Genomic DNA, 24,636 nt, shown 5'->3' on the forward strand with positions numbered 1-24,636 from the left:
CCTCAAGCAGGGCCTGCAGTGCAGTCTCTGGCTGCTGTGGGATGGTCCCCGGCAGGACAGCAGCAGAGGGGGCTCCGGGCCTCCCTGGATGAGCCTCTGACGTGGGGAAGGGGCCGCGGGCCCGGGAGGGACGCCCACGTTGCCCCACACCAACAGGCGTGGTGTGGCTGTGCCGTGGGCTCAGCTCCTCCACATGAGAAAGGCTGACTGCTTGGGCACTGTGATGGTAGAGCTGGCTTTGTTTCTTTATAATTTTATACATTCTCAAGATATCCCCAAGAAGATACACTTCTGAAAACACCCAGCAAGCCTCAAGGCGCCCTCGCCCAGCGGAGCAGCGCCTGCCCAGGCCGTGCCCCCCGCCACACAGGCAGACGGCCGGGCCCCCCACGGGCCCCGGGACACCTCCTCGCCCATGGGCTCCGGGTCACCTGTCCTCCTGGCACAGCCAGACCCTGGAAGCAGTGAGCGTCCTGTCCTGTTCAAGGAGACCCAGAAAAGCCCAAGCCGATGTGTTACAACACTTTTAATACATTCAAGAGTATTTAATACAACAAAATTTAGGGTATCATCAGTCAGCAGAATCCTGTTGTCAAGAGAAAGCCCACGGGTCCTTTTGCAGGAAGCTTGTGCTTGGTGGGAGGAGGCAGGCGGCCCCTGGCACCCTGGCTGCAGGCAGGCTGGGCCTGGCGGCACATCCGGGACCAGGCCATCCAGACCGCCCCTTAGAGCCCGCAGTCCCAACGGGCCTCCTGCAGTCTCCTCATGGGACCCCCGTGCGGACCGAGGGCCTGGCTACATGGGCTGTCGTCAGAGGCAGCAGGGCCCCCGGGAGACCCCTTGTAGCCCCACCAGCCCTGGGCCGAAGCCGGGCCCTCCCCTAGGGGACACGGGGCCCCCACCCCAGGCCCTGCAGCGGGCGCCACCAGGGACAGCAAGCAAGCGGCCTGCAGACCCCGGGAGGTCTCCACTGGACAGGAAAGCGGTCCCCACTTAAGAGGCTCCATCGCAGCCACAGGCCAGGCACGCAGGCCGCCGTGAGCGTGGGAGAGAGGAGCCGAGGGGAGAGACGTGCAGGGCGGCCCTTCTCCCCGACGGCCACGGGCGGGCCCAGCGGCGCCCGCAGAGCAGACGCAAGGGCAGGCCTGGCAGGGCGGCCGGCAAAGCGTCCTCGGGGGCCCCTGGGCTCTGGCCGGGCGCTGCTCACGACTGACAGTGGCGCTTCACCCAAAGCCTCCCCAGGCGGAGCTGCCGAGCGGGGCCAGCGGCCCATCCTGGCCACGTCTGCCTGGCTGGCGGCCCGTCCGTGCCCTGGTCCAGAGCCTCCTGCCTCATGGAGCCGCAGCGTGCGCCACCCGGCTGCTTCCTCACTCTGAGCCCCTGGGATGCGGGCCCGTGTCAGTCTGGGTTCTGGACGTGGGTCACCCCAGCGGCTCCCGGGCCCCAGGACGGGCTGAAGCTGGTCACCGGCCCGGCCCGCAGAGCTAAGGCACTTCCGTCCGCCCACCGGAGGCAGGCCATGTCCGAGCGCCGCAGGGGCTGAAGTCGCAGTGTCTGGGCCTCGGCTCGCTCAGCTTTTCCTCCTGTTTCTCGTGACGCTGGTCCTGGCTTTCACCACCTCACGTCCGGACGCTGTTTCATCGCTATGCTTAGTAAAACGAATTAACTTTGGTACTGAGAGAACAGGTGCTCTTCCCCCCAATATTGCTCATAAGAAAAACACTTTTTAACTCAAGAACTGCTTGTGGAGGACTCCTCTGTCAGGACCCTGAAGCCGGCACCGCGTTTCCAGGCCCCTGGAGCTGGAGGGCAGCCGACATGTCTGCGAGTGGGAGCCTGGGGGCGGGAGGCGGGCGGGTCCTGGCAGGCTCCCGACCCCAGGTCTCAGGTGGGCGGCTGAGATGCTCCCCGGAGCTGCGGGCGCAGGAAGCTGCGTGCCCCGGGCCGAGTCCCCACGGGGCGGGCGGCCGGGTGCAGGAAGCTCGCCGGGCACGGAGCGGCGGGCGCTGGCCCCGGTGATGGGCCACGGGCGCTCAGGTCTCGAAGTATTTGTAGATGGCGGTCACGTAGAGCATCACGTTCTGCCAGTCGGGCCGCTCGGTCCGCACCATCTCGTTGATGTCCTGACGGGAAGGACACGCTGTTAGAGCCTGGTTGGCCCGCAGGCTCTGGGCCCCACCCCGCCTGTCACACACGCCAGAGGGCAGGATGCGGCTCTATCCCCGCCGGGTGCCTGGGGCCGCCCAGGCCCAATGGGGCTCATCCCCACGCATGTGCACCCCACAGCCCCCAGCCGTGGTCCGGAGGCCCCGGGGCCTGCAGGTGAGGGCGATGCTGCCAGGAAGCGGGCGGGGACCTGGGCTGTGAGCTGGCCCCGGGAGGCCCCCACCGGGGAGTGCAGGTCAGCCGGACGGGGAGAAGGAGCACGCGTGAGCTCAGTGGAAGAGCCGCAACGGGAAGCTGTCAGGGTGAGGGACTGTGTGCTTCTTAGACATCAGAACTTTACACATGGCGTGAACCTTCCAGATAAGGGAACCCCTGCATAACCACAACTCCTGTCTCTACGTTTACAATCGAACAGAAGCCACTCACAGCTACGTGCTTCTGTGAGCTCGCAAGACGTTTACGACTCTGCGCAGGCACTCCCGCAGGGTAATCACGAGCGCAAACACTCGCTCAAAGCCACCGGTTGCTACCAGGCAGGTGGCAGGCACCCTCGGACTGGGAGGCAGCCCTGCGGGCTCCTGACCTGGCCCCGGGGGGGGTCCCTCACTCTGCGGACACGCTAAGCTGTGTGTCTCTGGGTGCGGGGGGGGGGCGGGCTTTGTACTCGGATGCAGCGTTTTCTCCCTTGAAGTCAGACTTGCCGACGAGGCAGCAGCCCCCACAGGAACAGTCTGCCCTGAGCAGGGCAGCCCCGCCCCGCCCTGACCTCTCCCCCGGGCGCCCTGCGCTCTGGGCCTCCGTCCTCCACTGTGGCACAGGCCGGGCTGCTGGGCTGCGCCTCCGATGGTGACCCTGACCACCCAGCTCAGGGCCCGTCCTCGGGTGCTCAGTGTGAGGCAGAGGGTGCACAGCGCGGGGGGGGCATCCGCACCCTCCGGAGGGAGTCCCTGCAGCTCGCGCAGGGCCCTGCCCGGCAGCCACCCCCTCAGGGTGAGGGCTCACCAGTGTGGACTTGATGCCAACGCTTTCGGCCGCCTGGAAGGCCAGCGTGAAGTTCCTCCGCTGGAAGAGAAGCCATGGGACGGTTGCGTGAGCGGGCCAGGCAGGGCCACCAGCCCGCCCACACCTGCTGTGCTGACCGCCACCCCGGGCCCTCCCGCCCTTCTCCTGCCCTCATAGCTGTGCAGTGACCCCCAAACAAGGGTCGGCCTGAGCTGCCTGGACACCCCCAAAGCTAGTAAGAAACGCTTATAGTTTTCCCCTTTTGGGGTCTTCAAAGTCATCTGAAGGTCAGGAGGGGCCCTGAGGCGGGGCACTGGGGGCAGCAGAAGGCTTCAGCTGCACTGAGCCCGTTCTTTTCTGGGGGGTGGTCTTGATCCCTGCCTCCTGTACAATGTCATGAACCTCCATCCACAGTTCTTCAGGTGCTCTATCAGATCGAATCCCTTTCCACAGGAGTGGAAAAGGTCAGTTTCCATTCCAATCCCAAAGAAAGGCAATCCCAAATAACCTTCAAACTATCGCACAATTGCACTCATCTCACACGCTAGTAAGGTAATGCTCAAAATTCTCCAAGTCAGTCAGGCTTCAGCAGTACATGAACCGTGAACTTCCAGATGTTCAAGCTGGATTTAGAAAAGGCAGAGGAGCCAGAGATCAAATTGCCAACATCTGCTGGATCTTCAAAAAAGCAAGAGAGTTCCAGAAAAACATCTATTTCTGCTTTATTGACTATGCCAAAGCCTTTGACTGTGTGGATCACAATAAACTGTGGAAAATTCTGAAAGAGATGGGAATACCAGACCACCTGACCTACCTCCTGAGAAACCTATATGCAGGTCAAGAAGAACAGTTAGAACCGGACATGGAACAACAGACTGGTTCCAAATTGGGAAAGAAGTACGTCAAGGTTATATCGTCACTCTGCTTATTTAACTTACGTGCAGAGGACATCATGAGAAATGCTGGGATGGATGAAACACAAGCTGGAATCAAGATTGCCGGGAGAAACATCAATAACCTCAGATATGCAGATGACACCACCCTTATGGCAGAAAGTGAAGAAGAACTAAAAAACCTCTTGATGAAAGTGAAAAAGGAGAGTGAAAAAGTTGGCTTAAAGCTCAACATTTAGAAAACGAAGATCACGGCATCCAGTCCCATCACTTCATGGCAAATAGATGGGAAACAGTGGAAACAGTGGCTGACTTTATTTTTCTGGGCTCCAAAATCACTGCAGATGGTGACTGCAGCCGTGAAATTAAAAGATGCTTACTTCTTGGAAGGAAAGTTATGACCAACCTAGACAGCATATTAAAAAGCAGAGACATTACTTTGCCAACAAAGGTCCGCTAGTCAAGGCTATGGTTTTTCCAGTGGTCATGTATGGATGTGAGAGTTGGACTGTGAACAAGGCTGAGCGCCGAAGAATTGATGCTTTTGAACTGTGGTGTTGGAGAAGACTCTTGAGAGTCCCTTGGACTGCAAGGAGATCCAACCAGTCCTTCCTAGGGGAAATTAGTCCTGAATATTCACTGGAAGGACTGATGCTGAAGCTGAAACTCCAATACTTTGGCCACCTGATGTGAAGAACTGACTCACTGGAAAAGGCCCTGATGCTGGGAAAGATTGAAGGCGGGAGGAGAAGGGGACGACAGAGCATGAGATGGCTGGATGGCATCACTGACTCGATGGGCATGAGTGTGAGTAAACTCCATGAGTTGGTGATGGACAGGGAGGCCTGGCGTGCTGCAGTCCATGGGGTCATACAGTTGGACATGACTGAGTGAGTGAACTGAACTGCACTGAGCTGGCACCGGCCGGATGGGGAGGAGCCTGGCCAGGCGTGGGTCGTGCTGCCCAGACCACTCTCCTCGCCAAGCCCTGAGCCTGCGTCGTCAGCCATAGGGTGAGCCGGCAGCCCGCCCCCCGCACCCCCAGAAGCGCTGCCCTGCTCGGCCGCGTGCCGGCACCTTGTCCTGGCTGTTGAGCTCCTGGTAGGGGATGTGTGCGGGGAGGTAGGTGTGCAGGAGGGCGCAGAAGGCCAGCCCATCGTTCCAGCTGCTGCTGAAGTTGGTGATGTCAATGTTCTGCAGGAAAAGAAAGAAAGCACGTAAGTGACACCGCCCCCCCGGGCTCCTCAGGTCATGGTGGAGGGGGTGGAGGCCCTCAAGTCCCGGCAAGCCGAGCCCCTGCTGTGGGCTGGGGGCCTGGGCCCGGGCCAGCTGGTGTCAGGGGCCATGGGAGCAGCAGCTCTGTGTTAGGAAGAGCTGTGTCCAGCTGCCCCTCACCCCACGACTCACAGGATGCCCCACCTCAAAGTGAGGGCGTGGACGCCAGTCTGCAGTGGGGACACCCAGAGCCGACGACATGGGCGGCAGGCCCCCGCAGCGCGTGTCCAAGGGTCAGCTTGGCTCCGACAAGTACCCAACTCCATCTCCAGGTTGCACTGTTTCCAACTACAGACGCAACACGTCCCTCAGAATATCTTATCACATGACAGAGCAGGTCAGCCAGAAAGTAGCCTTTACCCTTATTGGCAAGAATGCTTTTGAAGCAGAAACTCACGATTACATTTAGAAATTCACACGCTTTATGAGAATGCCATGAACTAAAGAGAGAGTGCCCCCAGCCTGGCATGTCCTGGGTGCTGTCTCAGGGCCGCCCTCCTAGGGGCCGCCTGGGGCACCGCGCCCGTCTCCCAGAGCAGTGATCACGGAGCTTGTCCTGTGTCTGCAGGGAGCTCCACCAAGGCTGCCCACCGACCCCTGTGCAGACGGTTAGCTCCTGACCCCACACGGGGCCGGGGCCCAGGGCGGGGCTCCTGACAAGCCGCAGGGCGTAGACACCAGCTCTGTTGCCAAAACGAACGCCTGGGCCCTGACCACAGGCACCGGAAACTGCCCGCTGGAGTGACGAGCCGGAGGTCACTCCCCCAGCGGCTGCCAATCCAGCCTGGAGGCCTTGTTCGAGGCCTAGACTGTGCTGACGGAAGGGACCAGGTCGAGGCGCCACGGGGGCACAGCCCTGCCGAGAGCTCCTGGGCAAGTGCGGTAGCCTGTGGTGGGCCTGCCACGGCCAGCGGAGGGCAGAGCCAGGCCCCACGCTGAGGCCCGGGAGCCCCGTGTCCCTGGTCCCCACCATGACCACGCAACAGTCCTGGCGGGCTGGCCGCCTCACGGCCTCTGCTCTGCAACGCCCACAGTTACCACCACGGCCAACCTGCCCCTGTGACCTCCCGGGGATCTCAGGACGCAGCCAGTGGGAGAAACCAGGATGGGAAGGAGGCTACCTGTCCACGGCCCCTGGGGGGCAGGGCCCCCACAGCAGGGTCCCCGCACTCCCACACACCGACGCACGCTCCCCACAGAGGCCCGGGTCACAGGACCCCCACAGGACCCCTCCGCCCAGTCCTGGGGGTGCGGCGCCCCGACCAGGAGCCAGGACACGGGTGGCCTGTGGGCAGCAGAGACGGAGCACCTGACGACGTGTCCAGCTCCGCATGGGCGAGGCCACGCCCCGGCCACTCATGCAGGCCTGGAGGAAGCACGCCCCACTTCCTGCCCAGCGACCGGCCGGCCTAGCAGAGCCGCCTACGTGCCTGGCCTCAGCGGCGCGGCAGACCCCAGCTCCGCAGGAAGTGGCTGGGCCCGCGGTCAGGCAGCACCGGGTATGAGGCCCACCAGAGCCTTCAAAGCCCACGGACACACAGGTCCCAGGGCGCCCACCACCAACTTCCATATCGAAACGACCGAAGCCCAGACTCCCACTGCGGCCCCTACGAGCCGGAGGCCCAACCAGCAACCCTGGGGAGGCAGCCCGGCCCTGAGACGGGGCGGGAGGCCACACCTGTGCTCCGTCTCACCGTCCGCCTCTTCACATTTGGGTGGAAAAGTCACAGTACATGGACTGACAGAGCACGGACAGCAGGGAGATGACACTGTCCCCAAAGCTGAGGAACAGGTGGGGCACGCCGGCCCCTGTCTCCGGGGCTCGGGGCTCCTGGGCGTACGGGCCGCGTGGACCTTCCCTGAGTGGACACGGGGAAGGGCCCATGGGCGGACAAACCAGGAGCCCAAGGGAGAGGGCGTGGGGCAGCAGACAGGGACCCCCGACGCAGCAGGACTGGGGCAGCACCTGCGCGGCCACGCGGCCTGCACCGACGTCCTCAAGCCGTCTGATGGGGACTCGTCGTCTCAGGAAGCGGTTCGTCCAGGGCAGAGGAGGGCCACCTGCACAGCCCGGCTCCTCCTCCCAGAGGGTCCTGACCCCCCACCGCAGCTGACCCCCCCAGGAACACCGCAGCCCGAAGCCACGCCTTCTGAGGGGAGCCCGCCGCGATGGAGCAGCTCTGCCTGCTCACTAGTCTGCCCTCCGAGAGGGAACAGTTCTCTCCTAAGACAGACTCACACGTAATCACAAGCTGTAACGAACGACTGCAGACCCCGCGGGGCTCTCTTCAAGGCTTTCCCGCCGTGTGAGATGAGTCTAAGTCTGGACAAGCACGAGGGGTCACTGGATGAGCCGGAGGGAAAGCTCACAGAGCCCCGAGCACAGACTCACACAGGGCGCTCTGCCCACCCCGGGAGCGTTGCCGGGCCCCGCGGGCAGCCAGCCTGCCTGTGCCCGGGCCCCCGCTGCCGTCTCAGCTCCCGCAGACTCACCCGTGGTGCCGCCCTGCCCGCGGCCCTCCTGACCTCAGACGCAGCCCGTCCCCCTGCAGCGGGCGGGACCCACCTCCGTGCACTGACGCTGGGGGGGGGTGGGGGGGGGTTCTGAGGGTCAACAAGCTGCACCAGCAGTGTGTCAGGAACATCGTAACATGTCGTCACTTGTCTGACTTTTAATTAAGGGCCACAAAACGCACCCCAGATACCTCGTCGCGGTGGCGCAGACGGTATGCACTCCGCGTGCAGAAGACACGGGCTTGACCGCTGGGTCGGGAAGACCCCCCAGAAAAGGGCATGGCAACCACTCCAGCACCTGGCAGGCTGCATACCGTCCAGGGGGTTGCAGAGAGCTGGACACGCCTTGGCGACACACACTTTCATGTTTAAGGCAGTAGGCAAAGGGCCTGAGCGCGGGGTTGGCCTCTGCAGCACACAGCCTCCTCCATCAGCTCAGCCATCACGGCGGGCTCTCCCGCCAACCACACTGCCTGGTGACAAGAGGCAGGACAGAGCCACAGACAAGCCCCTGCCCAGGGGCCTCCAGGACTCAGCCCAGGCCAGGGGCAGCGTTTGGGGATGTTAGAGCCTGGGTGCGGACGGGGGGGAGGCAGGGCCCAAAGAGGGGGAGCCGGCAGAAGGCGGTTTCTGTGGCTCCCCAGTGACCCCCAAGTGACGAGTGACCCCTGAGTGATGGTCAGCAGAGGCCCCGCTGGCCCTGGAGGAGCAGCCCGTGGTGCTGCGTGCACGTCTGCCCGGGCCCTTGGCCAGGCTCTGCTCCGGGTCAGGGGAGGGAGGGAGGGAGGGAGGCCTGCTCGTCACGCCGTCCACGTCGGGACTTGTGCATGAAGCGGAGGCGGGAAGGAGACGCGGGGCAGGCGCTGGCCCGAGGATGAACAGCCTCCTGCGCCCTGTGGGGGCAGGGCAGCCAGGCCCCAGGCCCCTCACCGAGCCTCAGCACGGCCGGCCAGGCCCGTCCAGGTGCCCCCAGCCTGCCCTCCCCCAGGGAGCCGGTCGTCAGTCGGGCACAGCTCTCCAAGATCTGGAGGCCCCAGTGTGCGGCCCGGAGGCAGGCCCACTGCCCCGGAGACCAGAGTGGCTGCAGGCACGAGCAGCGGGACGCCACAGCACGAGGGCGTCGGCCGCCGGACCCCACCCGGGACGCCGCCCGCCGGGGAGCCAGGCCAGGGTCGAGCGTGGGACAGAAGGCCATCAAGGAGCCCATCTGGGAAGAGGGCTCCCCGGGCCAGGCGGCTGGAGTGGCTCCATCTGGCGACCATGCTCCACGCCGGCCCCACCCCGCCACCTGGACGGACGGACGGACTCAACCCCACAGCTCAGGGGCTTCTGTCCAACACCTGAGCCAGGGGCAGACCCGGCCAATTCACCCCCGGACAGCGTTGCAGGGCTAGCCTCCCCAAGCCCAAACACAGACGCTCCACCAGACACTCTGTCCAGTTCCTTCCAGACAGACACTGAAAGGAAAAAAGGCGACCTGCGAACCTTGTGTGGATCTTAATTCAAGCAAATCAACTGAAAGGCTGACCGGGATTCAGCTGGGAACTCTGAACTCTGTCCAGACGTGTGAGCGCATGCGTGTGTGCGTGCGTTTAGTCGCTCAGTCGTGTCCAGCTCTTGTGGCCCACCAGGCTCCTCTGTGTATGGGATTCTCCAGGCACAAATACTGGAGTGGGTTGCCGTACCCTTCTCCAGGGGATCTTCCCAACCCAGGGATGGAATCCAGGTCTCCCGCACTGTGGGCGGATTCTTTACACTTGAGCCACCAGGGATGGTGTTCAAATGAGTGGTGACGTTACATGGAATCCCGGGGGTGGGGGAGTAACCAGGACACCTGGGCCTGGGGTGTGTCCCCGAGGGTCATTTTTACTGTTCCCACTGCTTTAGCGCATCATATCTGAAAATTTCCTTGAGAAACAAACCTACAACTCAGCAGCAAACAACCCAATGGTGCAAATACGGAAAGGGGCAGAGGCCCTGAACCGACATGTCTCCAAGGCCGACAGATGACCAGCAGCACAAGAAGCTGGATGCCGCTGGTAACCAGGGAACTGCAGGCCGGAACTGTCCCACACCACCGCCTCCCGGGCTGTGCCTGGCTGCACAGCACCCCGAGAGCTGGAACCCCAGAAACTGGGGACAGCGAGGAGAAGCCAGAGCCCCGTTCTGGCTGCTGCGGGGCAGGGAGATGACCCCTGGCCACCTACACAGAGCGTCACCACGGGCCCGGGGAAGGCCACCCCCCGACAGCACGGACACGAGTCCCCACGGGAGCGTTCACAGCAGCACGGGAGCCGGAAGTGGAAGCAACACAAACGTCTTCCGAGCGGAACACGGACACGGACACGTGACGGGCACGCCCACAGGGTGGGGGAAGGGTACGCAGGGCAAGCTGGAGGCGCCTGGAAACGCCATGCCCGACCCAGACCCTGGGCCAGGCTCTGCAGAGGCTGCTCCAGGGCTGGCTTAGGAGCACCCTGAAGGGAAGGAGGGAGAATCCAGGGGAAAAGGCCAGAGGATCCAGAGGCTTCAGCACCGAATGGGCTTTACAACACAAGTTTCAGCTTCTGAACATGAAGGCTGGTGGAAATAAGACACCACTTTACAAGGACAAGTAGTAGGGAAGTGAAGGAAGTTAAAAAACCTCACTTTCTCGAGGTAGCCATCACTGATACTTTGATGGGTATTTTTACTCAGAAGAAGTTATACTGTTGAGTATCCTTGAATTACTATATTGTAGTTATTTTCATGGTGATACACAGATTAATGTTATATTTCAAATGGCCCTATAAAATATCACTACCCAGATAATTCCTAATTTCTATAGCCAACAATCTGTTGATGAACTCTTAGGTTAATTTGGAGAAGGCGATGGCACCCACTCCAGTACTCTTGCCTGGAAAATCCCATGGATGGAGGAGCCTGATGGGCTGTAGTCCATGGGGTTGCTAAGAGTCGGACACGAATGAGCGACTTCCCTTTCACTTTCACTTTACAAAGACAGAGAATGGACACCTGGGCTCATTCAAACACCTTACGTCTGAGAAACAGTCCGCGCAAGGTGGTGGCCCAGGGCTCAGCCGCCAGAGAAGAGCAGAGGCTCCGACCACAGCCCTGGGCCCGGCTGGGAGGCCAGCCCATGCTCAGAACCGTGCGAGGAGGAGGGGGCCTGGAAGCAGCGGGGTCTTCTCTGTCTGACCAGGCCGCCCTCAGGGCCCCAAGGGAAGCGGCGACGCGGGGACACAACCGCTCAGCACACGCACCTGGTCAGGAGCCCACTTCACGGCCTCCAGCAGCAACCGCTGCCCTTTCCCCGCTGTCGGCGGTTCGTTCCACAGGTTCGTTCCACACACCGACCAAGGGCACCCGTCCAGAGGGGCGTGGCTCCCGGGACCCTCGGCGGGGCGGGGCAGCCTGCCACGCCTGCGCCCTCCCGGGGCTCCGGCCCCGGCCCCCACCCTGGTTTCAGTTTGCACACAGGTTGGTTTCTGAGGTAACAGGGCTCAGGACGCAGCCAGAGAGGCTGAGGGCCGCGAGGAGGAGGTGGTGTGTGCAGGAGTCTGAACGCCAGGCCCACAAGTCTCAGTCATCCCAAGGGGGCCTACCGCCCAGGAAAAGGCACCGCTGTAACAGGCCTGGAAATACTGTTTCAAAACAAATGTTGGAAGTTCCTTGAGGGCAGGGCTCACTCTCCAGACGGCATGACATCTCCCCTGGGGTGAGTGACCTTGCGATGGACACTTCACCGAGAAGGGTCCAGGACGTGTCACGAGGGAGCATGTGCAAAGACACCCAACATCACGGGCTCAGAGGCGCCTGCAGAACTGAAGCCAAACCACACACGCAGGACAGGACTGCGGCTGCCCGTGCCCAGCCCTGGCCAGGGAGGACGGGCCCCGGCCCTCTGACCACCACTTTCGTAGGCCTCCACACACGCCCACACAGACAGTCCAGGGGGCCTCTCCTCACAGCAAGCGACGGCGGGAAACAGCCCATGTCCACCGACAGCCGAATGGGTAACGAATGGGGACACAGCCGTAAACGCCGAGTCTCCGGGAAAGGAGGTGAATTGCTGACACCCAACAACACAAACCCATGCCAGAACAGTCACGCCCGATGAGAGAAGCCAGACCCTCCCCAAGCTGCACACGTGGTTCCGTTTGCACAAAACCATGAAGGTGCGAGCCCTGCGGCGAGAGCAGGCCAGGGGCAGACGCTCCTCAGGAGACAGAGACGTCCGTCCACGTGTGGACAATTCCCCGGGCGTGTACGTGGACCCAAAGTCAGCAAGCTGTAAAACCTACGCCCGGGCAGCAGCGGCGGCCACTACTGCACAGTAACACCGAGCCACTGAGCTACGCCTCTCGCTGTGGTGGGGCTGCTATATGTCAAAAACAAACAGACTTGGAGAAAAAGATCAGATCTGTGGTCACCAGAGGTGGGTTGGGGGAGGGGAACCGGAGGGCAGAGACCTGCGGTTTGGAGATAAACAGGTCCTGGGGATGTAACTGGTGAAGGCGATGGCACCCCGCTCCAGTGCTCTTGCCTGGAGAGTCCCAGGGACGGGGAGCCTGGTGGGCTGCCGTCCCTGGGTGGCACGGAGTCGGGCACGGCTGAGCAGCGGCGGGGACCTAACACCACTGTGTCACGCGTGAACGTGGAGAGGCCCTCACAGCTCTCATCACGGAACACCTTTCTGCTCCGCACATATGTGAGACGAGGCTCGCTCAGCTTCCTGTGGTCACACTCCGTGTGTGTGTAGTCGGACCATCACGCCCCACACCTGACGTTTATCTGTGCCGCGGTCAACCCCACCTCACCACATCTGCTTAAAGGACACGAGGGGAGCCCAGACCACACTCACAGTCAGATCCAGGCTCTACACGAGCTCTTGCAGCTTCCCACCTTTGCAGCTCATCCCCAGTGTCTTGCATTTTGTGACTGAACACAGCACAGTTAAACTACAGCAGAGCCAGCCCCGGCCTGTGGGCTGACAGGGGTGCCGCCTGCTGGCTGCTCGGGGGCGGGGTCCCCAGGGAGCCTGCAGGCACCCTGCGTGCGTGGCAAGAGCCCCTCCCCTCTTCCCTGACCCAGGCTCTGCCCAGGCCCCTCTCACCTGGGGTCTGCGTTGCATGAGTAGTGTCTCCATTTCCTTAAGAGACAGCCTGGACTCCTGAGAAGTGGCCTGGTGGTATTTCTGCCCTGAGTCCCCCTCAGAGCCTTGCTGCCCATCAGCGTGGGCTCCATGTCCCTCCCCTGTGCCAGGTCATGAGAAGCAAGGGGCCATTACCCGTCCTCCTCTCAGGATGCCCGCCCTGGGGCCGTGGCCAGCATGCTGTGAGGAAGCCCTGGCCACAGGGAGGTGTCCACTGATAGCCCTGGTCAGGGTCCACCCAGACATGTGTTGGCAGGAGCCTCCGACGGAGCAGAGAACCGTGCCTCCTGCGCGCTACCGACGGGCACGCGTGACCCACGTCAGTGCCGGCGAGCCTGTGTTGCCCCCTCTTGGCTGGGTGGCAGCCAGCCTGCTGTGTCCTGCACTGAAGAGCCCGCTGGTGAGAGACCCAGCTCCCCTCCCAACGGCGCCTGGAGGTCAGCCACCCTTCCCACGGCCGTGAAGCACCTCCACACATAACCAGCTTCCACCAACGGGGCGCTCACCCCAAACTTCCCGACGGACCTCAGGCTAAACTCACGCGTGCGATGAAATTAACCTGTCAGACCTCGACTCCTCTGTGGCCTTCACACAGTTCGGCTGGCCTCCCGTGCAAAGTCACTGAAGCACAAGAGGATAAAGGCTTCTCACGATGGAAGGAACTGAGGACTGTGCGAGCTGCTGGAGATGATACATAGAGATTATGTGACCCAGACAATTTAATGGTTCTGCTTTTAGCAAAAAAAATTACACAGCTCTTGAAAACATTGCTTATCTGATTTCTCTCTTATTTCTCAGCATTCCTCATAGAATAAAAAGGCCTGCTTACTGGAAACCTCCTGGAGCCCAGGGCACTGTCTGGCGGGAAGAGCCTGGGTCTGGGTGTTGAGAGACCCCAGGGCAAGCGCAGGGGCCGCAAGCACCTCTGGCTGGCGGAGCGGGAGCCCTGCATCACGATTCCCAGGGCCGTCTCAGGGGTGACCTTCGAGGTGCGGCTTCCGATGAACACACGCATTCCTGAGACGTTGAGCTGACCGAGCGCTGGTGGCCAGGCTGTCAGCCACACCCAGCGGCTGCTCTGTTTTTGCAGAGTTCATGGGAAGAGAGGAGGAAGGCCGAGGGGCGGGACCCTGAGTCCTGGAGTTGACGACCCCATGGACCCCTCCTGCCGGAGGAGCCTCAGCAGGCGCGTCTGAGAGGCTCTGCCTGGCCGGGGGCAGCCACCCCTCCTGAGCGCCTTCCCGAGTGCACGGGCCCTGGAGAACATGCCCGGTTAGGAAAGCGGGAACTGGGGCTCAACCGGGGCTGCTGGGGCTCTCCGACCCGCTCAGCGGTGTGGGAAACCCTGAGTGCGTCATGGGGAGTCTGGCTGGGCAGTGTCACCTGAAAGGGAAAGCCAAGTCGCTCAGTTGAGTCCAACTCTGCGACCGCAGGGACTGTAGCCTACCAGGCGCCTCCGTCCATGGGATTTTCCAGGCAAGAGTGCTGGAGTGGAGTGCCATTGCCTTGTCCTACCTCACACTAAAACGATGATCAAGCTAATTTATCGAAATGCTAACTAAGCAATTAATTTAAAAATTAGAGCCCTGACATTTCTGGAAACGCATGTTAGCAGCTGCTGTCAAAGCATGGTTAAACCACAGAGCACCAGAAGTACATCGTGGTTCAGGGAAAACTTGGTCTCCAGCTGCTGTGCTCGGCATGCAGAGGGCCCCTGAACACAGGAGGCAGCCCACGCACCCACTGTGGCCACCACACGGAGCTGAGCCCGGGCCGCAGAGCCCGCTGGCACCCGGCGGACGTGTGAGCCCCAGGCCCAGCCGCCGCTCCAGACGAAGACGGCGTTGTCACCAGGTCAGGACGGTCAGACCAGCAGTTTCCATCGCTTCACTGGCGGGAACTTGTGAGTGTGTGAGTCCACATAAAGACCGGGTGGGACCACAAATCTGGCCACTCGTTTCCCTTTGTTCAAGTATTTTAAACCCTGGGACACGGTGATATTTACAAACAATGAGAGCTTTCTGTATGGGAACTCAGTTTCCATGCAAACTGACAATGTACAATAAAAAAGTTCAGACTTCCAACCTCGATTTGATTCAGATCAAACCCTTATCTGCTGCCTGCACCTGTTGGATTTTCACCTCTGGGAAGCCATTCCTGTGACATAAGCCTCCAGATATAGCAGAGGAAACTGAAGCAACGCTGAGCCTGGCTCAGGAGCCTCGACTGCAGGAGCCCCAGCCTTCCCAGCCTCTCGCCCTGAGTCACTGAAAATGAGGGTAGGAGGGAGGGGAGAGGATGGCGCAGGGATGCTCGCAGCGCCTCCCAGGGACCCAGGGCCTCCTACGGAAGGAGGACAGGCGTGGGAAGGGGCGCAGCTCTCCCTCCCCGCCCGCCCCCGCCCCTCCCCCATCACACCCCCCGCCCCCCTGCATGGGGTGACCATCAGGCACCACAGGGAACCTGGGCCTCTGGGGCCAGCCTGTTGGGCAGGAAAGCTGTCTTTGCAGCTCCCAGGTGTGGAGCAGGGCCTGGGGGGGTCTCTCTGTGCAGAATCAGGGGGGCATGAACAGGGCCGGGGTGGAGGGCACCAGCAGTGGCTGGGGGCAGCTCCATGCAGGGCCCAGGGGCCATGTGGGCTGACGCCAGCTCGCTCCGTGAACACACGCAGCTGCGAAGGGAACTTCCTTTTCCTACTTTGCCTACTGACTGTACCCTGCTTCAAAGGAAGCCAGGAAGGCCTGGCTATTTTTATCTGTCCATTCGTTCTCACTCTGCAGACTCTCCTCAATCCACAGGGACATACAATTCTGGGAGAATCTGCTGCTTCTTAGTGAAAAACAGTTGGGAATAAAAGAAGAACCCAGAAGGAAGCACGCTGGGAGACTTTCCCTGTGGTGGGGCAGGTGCCGAAAAAGCCTCTCCTAAAAAACATCACGGGACTGGACAAGCTGGTCAAAAACAACCGCGTCAGGGCTCTGGAGAGCTGACTGATCTCCAGGAAATAAATTAAGGCAATTATTCAGGAAAAGGGACTAAAATGTCAGGGAACAACAGAAAGCAGGCAGCCACCCCGCCGGAAGTCACACTCATTACTCTCTCCTCTCAGGCTTTTTAAAACAGCACTACTGTATACAGGAGTTAATTGCAACGCCACACGGCTGGGCTGACAACACAAATCCAACACCCAGGACATCGGCAGGACAGAGCGGGGACAGGGGCCGCATGCAGCAAGCCTGCAGAAATTTACCAAGCTGAGTCAGAAAAACCTCAGGGAAACGGTGGCAAGGTGCGTTCTGTAATCTCTAGAGCAACTGTTAGGAAAATGACTTAAAATAGTGATATGGCAATACTGGCTCTACGCTACCCACCCACCAGAAACACTGGAAAGATACACTCCGTGCTGAACGCAATCCACAGAGAGCCGGGGTGGGGTGTCGGCCAGAGGGCACTGCAGAGCAGAGAGAAGTAGCACGGATGAAGGCCATTTCAGGATGGAGGGCAGTTCCTCCATCCTCGACATTTATGTACCAAGTAACAGCTGCAACACACACAAAGCAAACACCCTCAGCCCCGCACGGAGACACGGAGAACCCGCCCCTCACTCAGCAGCCGACAGAGCCAGAGGATGTGGACGGCAGGCAACCCACGGCTCTGACCGACCTCCCACAGCAGCAGAACAGCCTTTAAAAACTACACACCATGTCCTGGGCCACAGAACGAGTCTCGAAAAATCTGAGAGCGACTCAGGTTACAGAGAGTGCGTTCTCTGACCACAATGCAATTAAGTTAGAAATCAATAACAGAAAGCTCTCTGGAAAATCCTTAAGTGCTTGGAAACGAACTGGCACACATTTGTATTGAATGTATATTTAAATGACACTTGTCTTGTACACAAAATCGAAGTTCTTAGCAGAGTCTGATCTGAGAATCTGTCAGTCACACACAAGTCCACCCAGAACTTTAATTACTGACTTGTAGCTCACGAGCTTCCTGAGATAGGACCGCCTTTCTCTTTGTAGACTCCTGTTTCAATGCCCAGCACACGACTTGGCACAGGGCTTAGTGTGTATGTGATAACCTAATTTTATATTGGGAAATATCGCTAGAAGGCAAGGAGAGCACAGCACACATCCCTGTGAAACCATTCGTGTCCGTCGATTCTGATTCCGCTCACCTCCACTCAGAAACGCAGCGGTTTCCTTCTTCGGTCCATGCGCTAATGAGCAAATCCTTCAATAAAACTGTATTCTTACTGCTTGAGATTAAGTCACCTCGGGCAGTACTAAAAGCTTCTGCTCATTTATTAAAACCATTCTGTAGTAGATTAAGTGTTTTCATCATCTTTGGATTAACTAATCCATCTCCAGGCCTGGCATTTTATCAGAGAACAATGAGATTTCAAAGGAAAGCTCTTAAATTTACCTTTAGCGGCTCCTTGACTGTATTCAATTAGGTTTTCCAAGAACAAGAAAACAATGGTACAACAAAAGCCGTTAAATATGAAACTTAGAACCGAAGGAAAGCAGGCTGAGAGGGTGAGCTACCCCGCTGCCCGTCCCTCTGCTGCGGTCAGCTCACACTGCCAGGCCCTGGAGGGGCAGTCAGAGACCTGGGCCCGGCGACTCCAGCGACTCCAGCAGCAGCGTGCACGGGCGACGGCGGAGGGCGGTGGGTCACCACCTCTCTCCGTGAGCTCTAAGGAATTAACCGTGTACTTAAATTGGCTTTAAAACACGACTGTCTACAAGCTGAGGTGCTGATTAGAACAGAAAAAGAAAAGCCTCGATCTGTAAAGCAATGTTCAGAAGCACCACACGGCCTTCAGGGAGTCATCTGTCCCAATCCCTGGGGTTGGGGGTGGGGGGCTCAGGCCCGCGTCTGCAAGCCTGACAGCAAGCCCCCTCCGATGGGGATATTCCCGTATTTAAAACTTCAGTGAACAGCTGCTGGCGGGGTGCGATTTAAGGGAGGAAAACGTGTTAGATAAAAGGAAGCTCACAAGGCCGTGCAGTGTAATGGACAGTTACTCAGATTACAGCGGCGAGCACGGCCGCGGCAGGGCGCCTCTCGGGAGGCTGAGCGGAAGGCGAGCCAGGTGTCGGCTGGGGAGGCTGCCCCCGCTCACTGGCCGCGCCCACGACGGGCAGCAGGCCCGCTCACAGGTGGTCGGGACCTGAGGGGGCGGCGTGCTGCTGGTCACGTATCAGCCCCGCTCCTGCCGGCTGCGGGACCGCCACTGCAGGGTGGGTCCCACACGGCGGGCTTCAGGGAGGGGACGCTCATCAGTACCTAAGGCCAGATGAGGAAAGGGCTCTGGCACGTCCGACACAGCTCTCGACGAATTAGGAGCTCTATCAGATCCATCTCTCAGCTTAAAAAGATTATGCATATAAAATTATATCCAATTTTAACTCACAGACCTTGAAAATACAACAGCCAGCATCCTACCTGACTTTTAAACAGCAAAACAGATGTTAGTTTCACAGGAAATGAAAGCCAAAGAGAAAAGCCCTCTGTAGACACCACTGCAGAAGTCTGCACAAGGAGCAAGAGGAAGCGTGCCTGCAGCAGACTCTCCAGTGTAGAGAAGAGCCTTTCTTTATGTGCAGCGGCCCGTTTTGCTGTGCATTGTATTTCCTCTTCATTTTAAGTACGCAGGAAATGAAAAAAAAATTTAAATTATTAATGGAGGATTTTAAAGAATTGATTTGCGCTTTTTTTTTAACCTAAGGCAATGTACCTTAAAATCACAGAATCAGAGAATTTAAGTGGGAAGGAAGCAAGAGACATTAGTTAACTCATTGATTTAATGTTTGAATGATCTCAATCAACTTGGTTACTTAAATTTTTAAACAACTTGATATATGGCAAAGTTCCATAATCTAGGGGGAAGTACTTTCTAATTATCTCAAATTAGTCAATTTATGTAATGGTCTAGAAAAATTTAAAGCTCATGTTACAAGATGACACAAAGTAACAGAAAAATAATAGTTTAAATCTATTAAACATGCAGCAAATGCTAGAATGTGTACGACTTCCTCACTTAAGCCTTCATTTTACAGGAATGGAGTTTAGGAGGAAAAGGGAGGCCCAGAGAGACTAAGTGATTTGCTAACGGTCCCACAGAAACAGGCAGAGCTAACGCGCAGGCCTTATGGACCCTCAAGTCCAAGGTCTTAATCACTGCTCTACGTGCGGCTCTCACAACGTGGTCCACGGATCAAGCTCGATGCCTACAGAAACGCAGATTTCAGTCTCACTAAGCACCTCTCGAGGTGTAAATGTTGAGGCTTGGTTCTCAGGCATCTGCGCCTTCCCCACAGTCTTCACAGGGTTGTACAGACAAGCTTGAGAACTGCTGTTCTGAACACGAACCTCCAACGTGTCCCATGATATTTGATATACAAGTGCAGACAGCCACTGAGCTCTGCCGTGTGCAGGGCCTTCTGCGGGGTGCTGGGAGGCACAGATAGGCCCTTCTCAGGCGCTCACAGTCTGGACAAGGAGACACACACGCTGGCACGTCAGTACCCTCAGGACTGGCAGGCAGGGCTCTGTGACATGGGAAAATGAACTGCAGATACAGAGAGCCCCCCACACATGCCCTGAAATGCAGAAAAGCACCCATTCTGGACTGGGGTTCGGGATGAACGAGGCCAGGAAGCATGAACTCCAAGGGTGCGGGGGGGCCCTGAGGGATGACCCCTCGTGGGGCGGGGCACGGCAGAAGCAGGTCGCACAGATGCTGCCTTTGAAGCTGCAGGGGCGGATGCTCCCTGGACGGAGGGAGCGCAGTGAGAGGGTGGGGGGTTCAGGGGCCGAGGTGAGGCGGTGGAGGAGCCGACCAGACTACACAGAGGCCAGGTCAACCAGCAGAGGCCTTGCTCTCCACACCAAGGATTTGGGGCTTTAACCAAATGGCAGAGGGGAAGTAGCTGACAGAGAAATAACCAGATGGCAATTTCAAACTGTTCCAGCAGCCAAGAAGCTGGACAGGAGGATGAGAAAATGACTTATATCCACGCAAAGCCTCAGCGTCACATGTAAGGCCCACAACAACCGAACACCGTCAGCAGGAGACGGGACGACCACAGGGGGTCACAGGGCAGGGCTCAGCGCAGCCACGGGAGCGACCCACGGAGGCTCACACGCCACGGGCGAGCCAAGCAAGCACGGCCCTGGATGAGAGCAGCAGTCAGAGGCCCACGCGCCGTGACCCGCCCGGAACAGGCTCGCGACAGAGGCAGCAAGCAGACCCACGGGGCCCACGTCAAACGGGGAGCGGCTGCTGGCGGGCTCGAGGCCTCCCTTCAGATTGATGAAAACCCTGTGAGACCGACCGTGGTGAGGGCCGCACACCTCTAGGAACACACCACAAGGTACGCCTGTAAGTGGGTGCTGGGCGCTCATGTGAATACAGCCCAGTAAAAACGACGTAAAGGAAAAACGTAAGAGGCCGGGCAGTATGGACTTACGCTCCAGGTCTCGGCGCTGGTGTTCTCGCGGCTCGGCCACTGTCAGGGTGCAGGACTGACATCGCTTTCACTCAGCACGTTTCCAGGATTCATCCCTGTTGTATCGTGGATCGTGCAATCCATCGAAAAAAGGATCTTTCCGTTTACTTAGGTTTCAATTTCCTTCACAATGTTCTGTAGTTTCCAGCAGACAAGCCTTGTGCCCCCTTGGTTAAATTTACTTATAATATTTTACTGTTTTTTAAAAATTTTTACTTCATCTATGTTGTGTTAATTTCAGGTGTACAGCACAGTGATCCAATTACACATGCGGGCGCACGTGTTCTTTTTCAGATTCTCTTCCGTTAGAGCACAGAGCATGGAGCGGAGTCTCTGCTACCTAGGAAGGTCTCCGCTGCTCATCCACCGTGAGCACTGCAGTGGGCACCGCTCCAAACGCCTGACCCCCATCCTCCCCGCCCCCCTGGGGACCATCAGCTCCTTCTCTAAGTCTGTGAGTCCATTTCTGTTTTGTAGTAAGTTCGCTTGTGTTTTTTTTTAGATTCTGCATATAAGCGACACCGTATCTGTCTTTTTCTGACTTGCTAAGTATGATAATCTCCAGGCCCATCCAAGTTGCTGCAAATGGCATTATTTCATTGGTTTTAATGGCTGAGTAACACTCCGTTGTATACACATGCTACATCTTCTTCACCCACTCATCTGTTGATGGACATCTAGGTGGCCTCCGTGTCTGAGCGATTATTCACAGCGTTGCAGTGAACACCGGGGTATGTGTGTCCTGCTGAACCGTGTTTTTCTCCAGAGGCATGTGGGATCTTGGTTCCCTGGACAGTGATCAAACCTGTGTCCCCTGCAGTGGAAGTGCGGAGTCAACCACTGGACCCCTAGGGAAGTCCCCCAGATATATTATGCTCTATGACGCTACTATAAATGGAAATTCTGAGGTTCATTTTCAGTTTTCATTGCTAGTATAGAGAAACGCAGGTAATTTTTATAGGACCGCAAGGTTGTCAAACCAGTCATTCCTAAAGGAAATCAGTCTTCAACACTCACTGGAAGGACTGATGCTGAAGCTGAAACTCCAATACTTTGGCCACCTGATGTGAAGAACTGACTCATTTGAAAAGACCCAGACGCTGGGAAAGATTGAAGGCGGGAGGAGAAGGGGACGAAAGAGGATGAGATGGCTGGATGGCATCACCGACTCAACGGACATGAGTTTGAGTGAACTCCAGGAGTTGGTGATGGACCGGGAGGCCTGGCATGCTGCAGTCCATGGGGCCAGAGAGAGTCGGACACGACTGAGCAACTGCACTGAAGTGTATCCTGTAACTGCGGGATTTGTTCACTAGCTCCACCGGTTTTCCTGTGAATCCTAGCGGTTTGCCAGGTGGCATTCAGGTCCTCGGCACACACACAGTTTTGCCTCTTCCTTTCCAACGCCTTTTTCTCCCTTCCTCACACACCGCCGCCCCAGGGGGAACGTGCAGTAAAGGTCGAGTAGATGGTGACGAGCCGTCCTTCCTGCTCATGCTCACCAGTGAGCGTGACGGCAGCGCTGGGTTTCCAGACACCCGTGGGCAGCTGGTTCGGTGAGTGTTTCATCATGAGTGAGACGGCAGCGCCGGGTTCCCAGCCCGCGGGCAGCTGGTTTGCTGAGCGTTTCCATCGTGAACGGGTGTTCCCTTTTACTCCGTGGCAGGGTGTGTTGCTTTTCCTTTCCGTTCGTTGGACCAGCTTTGCATTCCTGGGACAAGCCAGGCTCGGTCATGGTGCACAAGTCCTGTTATTTGCTGCTGGATTCTGTCAAGTACTTCATTAAGGATTTCTGCATAAGGAATATCGGTCTGTAGTTTTCTCTTCTTGTGATGTCTTTTTCTGGCTTTGTTAATCAGAGTAATACTGGCCTCACAGAATGAACGAGGACATGTTCTCTGTTCTATTTTTGGAAGAGTCTGAGAAAGTCGGCTGTTAATTCTTTGTAAACGTTTGGTAAAATTTACCAGGGAAGCCATCTGGCCCTGGGCTTTTCTTTGTTGAAATTGTTTTGATTACTAATTCTGTTCCTTTAGTTGCAATAGGTCTATTCAGAATTTCTTTCTTCTTGAGTCAGTTTTTTATAGCTTGTATATTGCAAGGAATCAAAATCATCGAGGTTAAGTAATTCGTTGGTGTACTGTTCACAGTATTCCCTTTAATCCTTTCCGTTTCTATAAGGTCATTTAGTAAAGTCTTTGCTTTTACTCCAGATTCTAGTAATTTCAGCCTCCTCTTTTTCTTTTTTGTCAATCTAGGCAAAGGTCTGTACATGTGCTCATCTTGTCAAAGAACCAACTGCTGGTGTCAGTTATCTCCTCTGCTGATTCTGTATCTGTTATTTCTGGTCTGATCTTTATTATTTCCTTCCTCTGACTGCTCTGGGCTGAGTTTGTTCTTCCTTTTCTACTCTCGTCAGGTAGATGGTTAGGTCACTGATCTGGGATTTTTCTCCTTTCTAAAGGCCGGTGCTCGCAGCTAGCTGTTCCCTGGGAGCTCCTTTCCAGCATCTCCCCAGTCTCCTTATGTCATGCTGTGAGTATTTCTTTCGCTATTACTTTCTAACTTCCTTCCACTGTGATCAGAAAAGATACTTTGTATAGTCTCAACGTTTTACAATTTATCGACATTTGTTCCAGGGGTGCCTGCGAAGAACGTGTATTCTGCTACTGATGGACAGCCTGTGAGAGACGCACAGGTCTGATTAGCAGTTTATGAATACTGTCTACGGTTTGGGGCTTGTGTCCTCGGCTAGGTGTTTCTATTAGGCTGTATCCCAATCATTTACTGCTCTGCTTATTCCGCTGAACGGTGGTTTTATAAGTGGACAGTTCAGTGGCATCAAGTATATTCATTCACACTGTTGCACAACCATCACCAGCATCCATTTCTAGAACTTTCTTCATGCATGACGGCAACTCTACTCTTTACACAATGACTGCCCGTGACACAGGCCCCTGGCAGCCGCCATTCTACTCTCAGTCACCATGAATCTATTTCAGGGACTTCATATAAGTGGAATCACCTAAGATTTGTACTTCTGAGTTCAGCATAATGTCTTGGAAGAAACCTCAACACCCACTGACAGATGCATGGATGAAGACGCAGGGTATAAATACACGACGGAGTACTACTCAGCCACAAAAAAGAGTGAAATGATGCTATCTGCAACGGGGACGGACACAGAGATTGTCGTACTAAGTGGAGAAAGCCAGAGAGAGACACACACGTGCCATCACTTACGTGCAATCCACAAAAACGATATGGGGGAACTCACTCACGAGACACAAGCAGACAGAACACACTTGTGGTCAGCAGAGGACAGTGGTGGAGGGGGTAAACCAGGAGCGGGGTTAGCAGGCACGAGCTACTGTGCGTAAGCCAGGCGGACAGTAAGGCCTTGCTGCACAGCAAGGGGAGCCACGCGCGGGCCGAGCAGGGGCCTGCGATGGAGAAGGGTCGCACGGATCACTGGATCACTCTGCTGTCCACCTGCAACTAACAAATTACAAACCAGTCATACTTCAATTTCTACAGACAGGCTAATAATACCAAAAGAGGGAGAGAGAGGCTGACAGAGGGCCAGGAGCGCAGGCTACAGAAGAGCCCGGCTGAGAGGCGACACGGGCACAGCCTGCACAGGGGAAGCGGAAACGCTGAGATAGAACTCAGCGGAACGAAAACTTTAAACATGATGAGTGACATCTTCATTTAAAGAAAGATAGATTTTTACTCTTAGTCCAGTGAGGCCTCACAGAGCACTCAACCAGGACTTAGACGAGAAATGCTACAGCAGCTCAACAGGAGCAGAGTGACGGTCCGCTGCTCTGGACGGGAAGGCACTGTTTCTCCCGGGACGCCCCCCACGTCTGGGGCTCGTGCTGCTCAGCAGGCTGCGCCAGCAGCGGCTCCCCTGGACGGAAGGACGCAGTTACCTGGTAGCCCTCGGTTTTCTTCTGACACCACTTCAGCAAGGCGTTCCTCTTGGAACCCCCATATTCTCTCGCCAAGGCCGACAGAGGATCCTTCCTTTCTTCCCTGGGAAGTGGAGAGAAGAAACATTTCAACTCGTGTTCCTTATCAGAGCACCCTTCCAAGCCAGAAATCCAACAGA

General features: G+C 57.4%; 1 protein-coding gene across 11 annotated transcripts in view; it reads right to left on the bottom strand.

Annotated features, from left to right (window-relative positions):
- Positions 1-511: 511 nt before the first annotated feature.
- The window catches only part of SPECC1L (sperm antigen with calponin homology and coiled-coil domains 1 like), an 86,286-nt gene continuing 62,161 nt past the window's right edge, over positions 512-24,636 (bottom strand). For 7 of the 11 annotated variants that reach the window (XM_005218228.5, XM_005218226.5, XM_005218227.4 and 4 more), the window contains 4 exons: positions 24,458-24,560; positions 5,139-5,255; positions 3,169-3,228; positions 512-2,123 (listed from right to left, as the gene is read on the bottom strand). In XM_005218228.5, coding sequence (XP_005218285.1) covers positions 2,034-2,123; positions 3,169-3,228; positions 5,139-5,255; positions 24,458-24,560 — 370 coding nt within the window. In that variant the 3' untranslated portion in view covers positions 512-2,033. Of the gene's footprint in view, positions 2,124-3,168; positions 3,229-5,138; positions 5,256-20,483; positions 24,021-24,457; positions 24,561-24,636 lie in introns of those variants that run through there. The other 4 variants (NM_001205864.1, XR_009490950.1, XM_059876019.1 and 1 more) reach the window with 4 other exon arrangements.

The sequence above is a fragment of the Bos taurus genome, chromosome 17 (genome assembly GCF_002263795.3).
Source record: "Bos taurus isolate L1 Dominette 01449 registration number 42190680 breed Hereford chromosome 17, ARS-UCD2.0, whole genome shotgun sequence".
Taxonomy (NCBI): Eukaryota; Metazoa; Chordata; class Mammalia; order Artiodactyla; family Bovidae; genus Bos; species Bos taurus.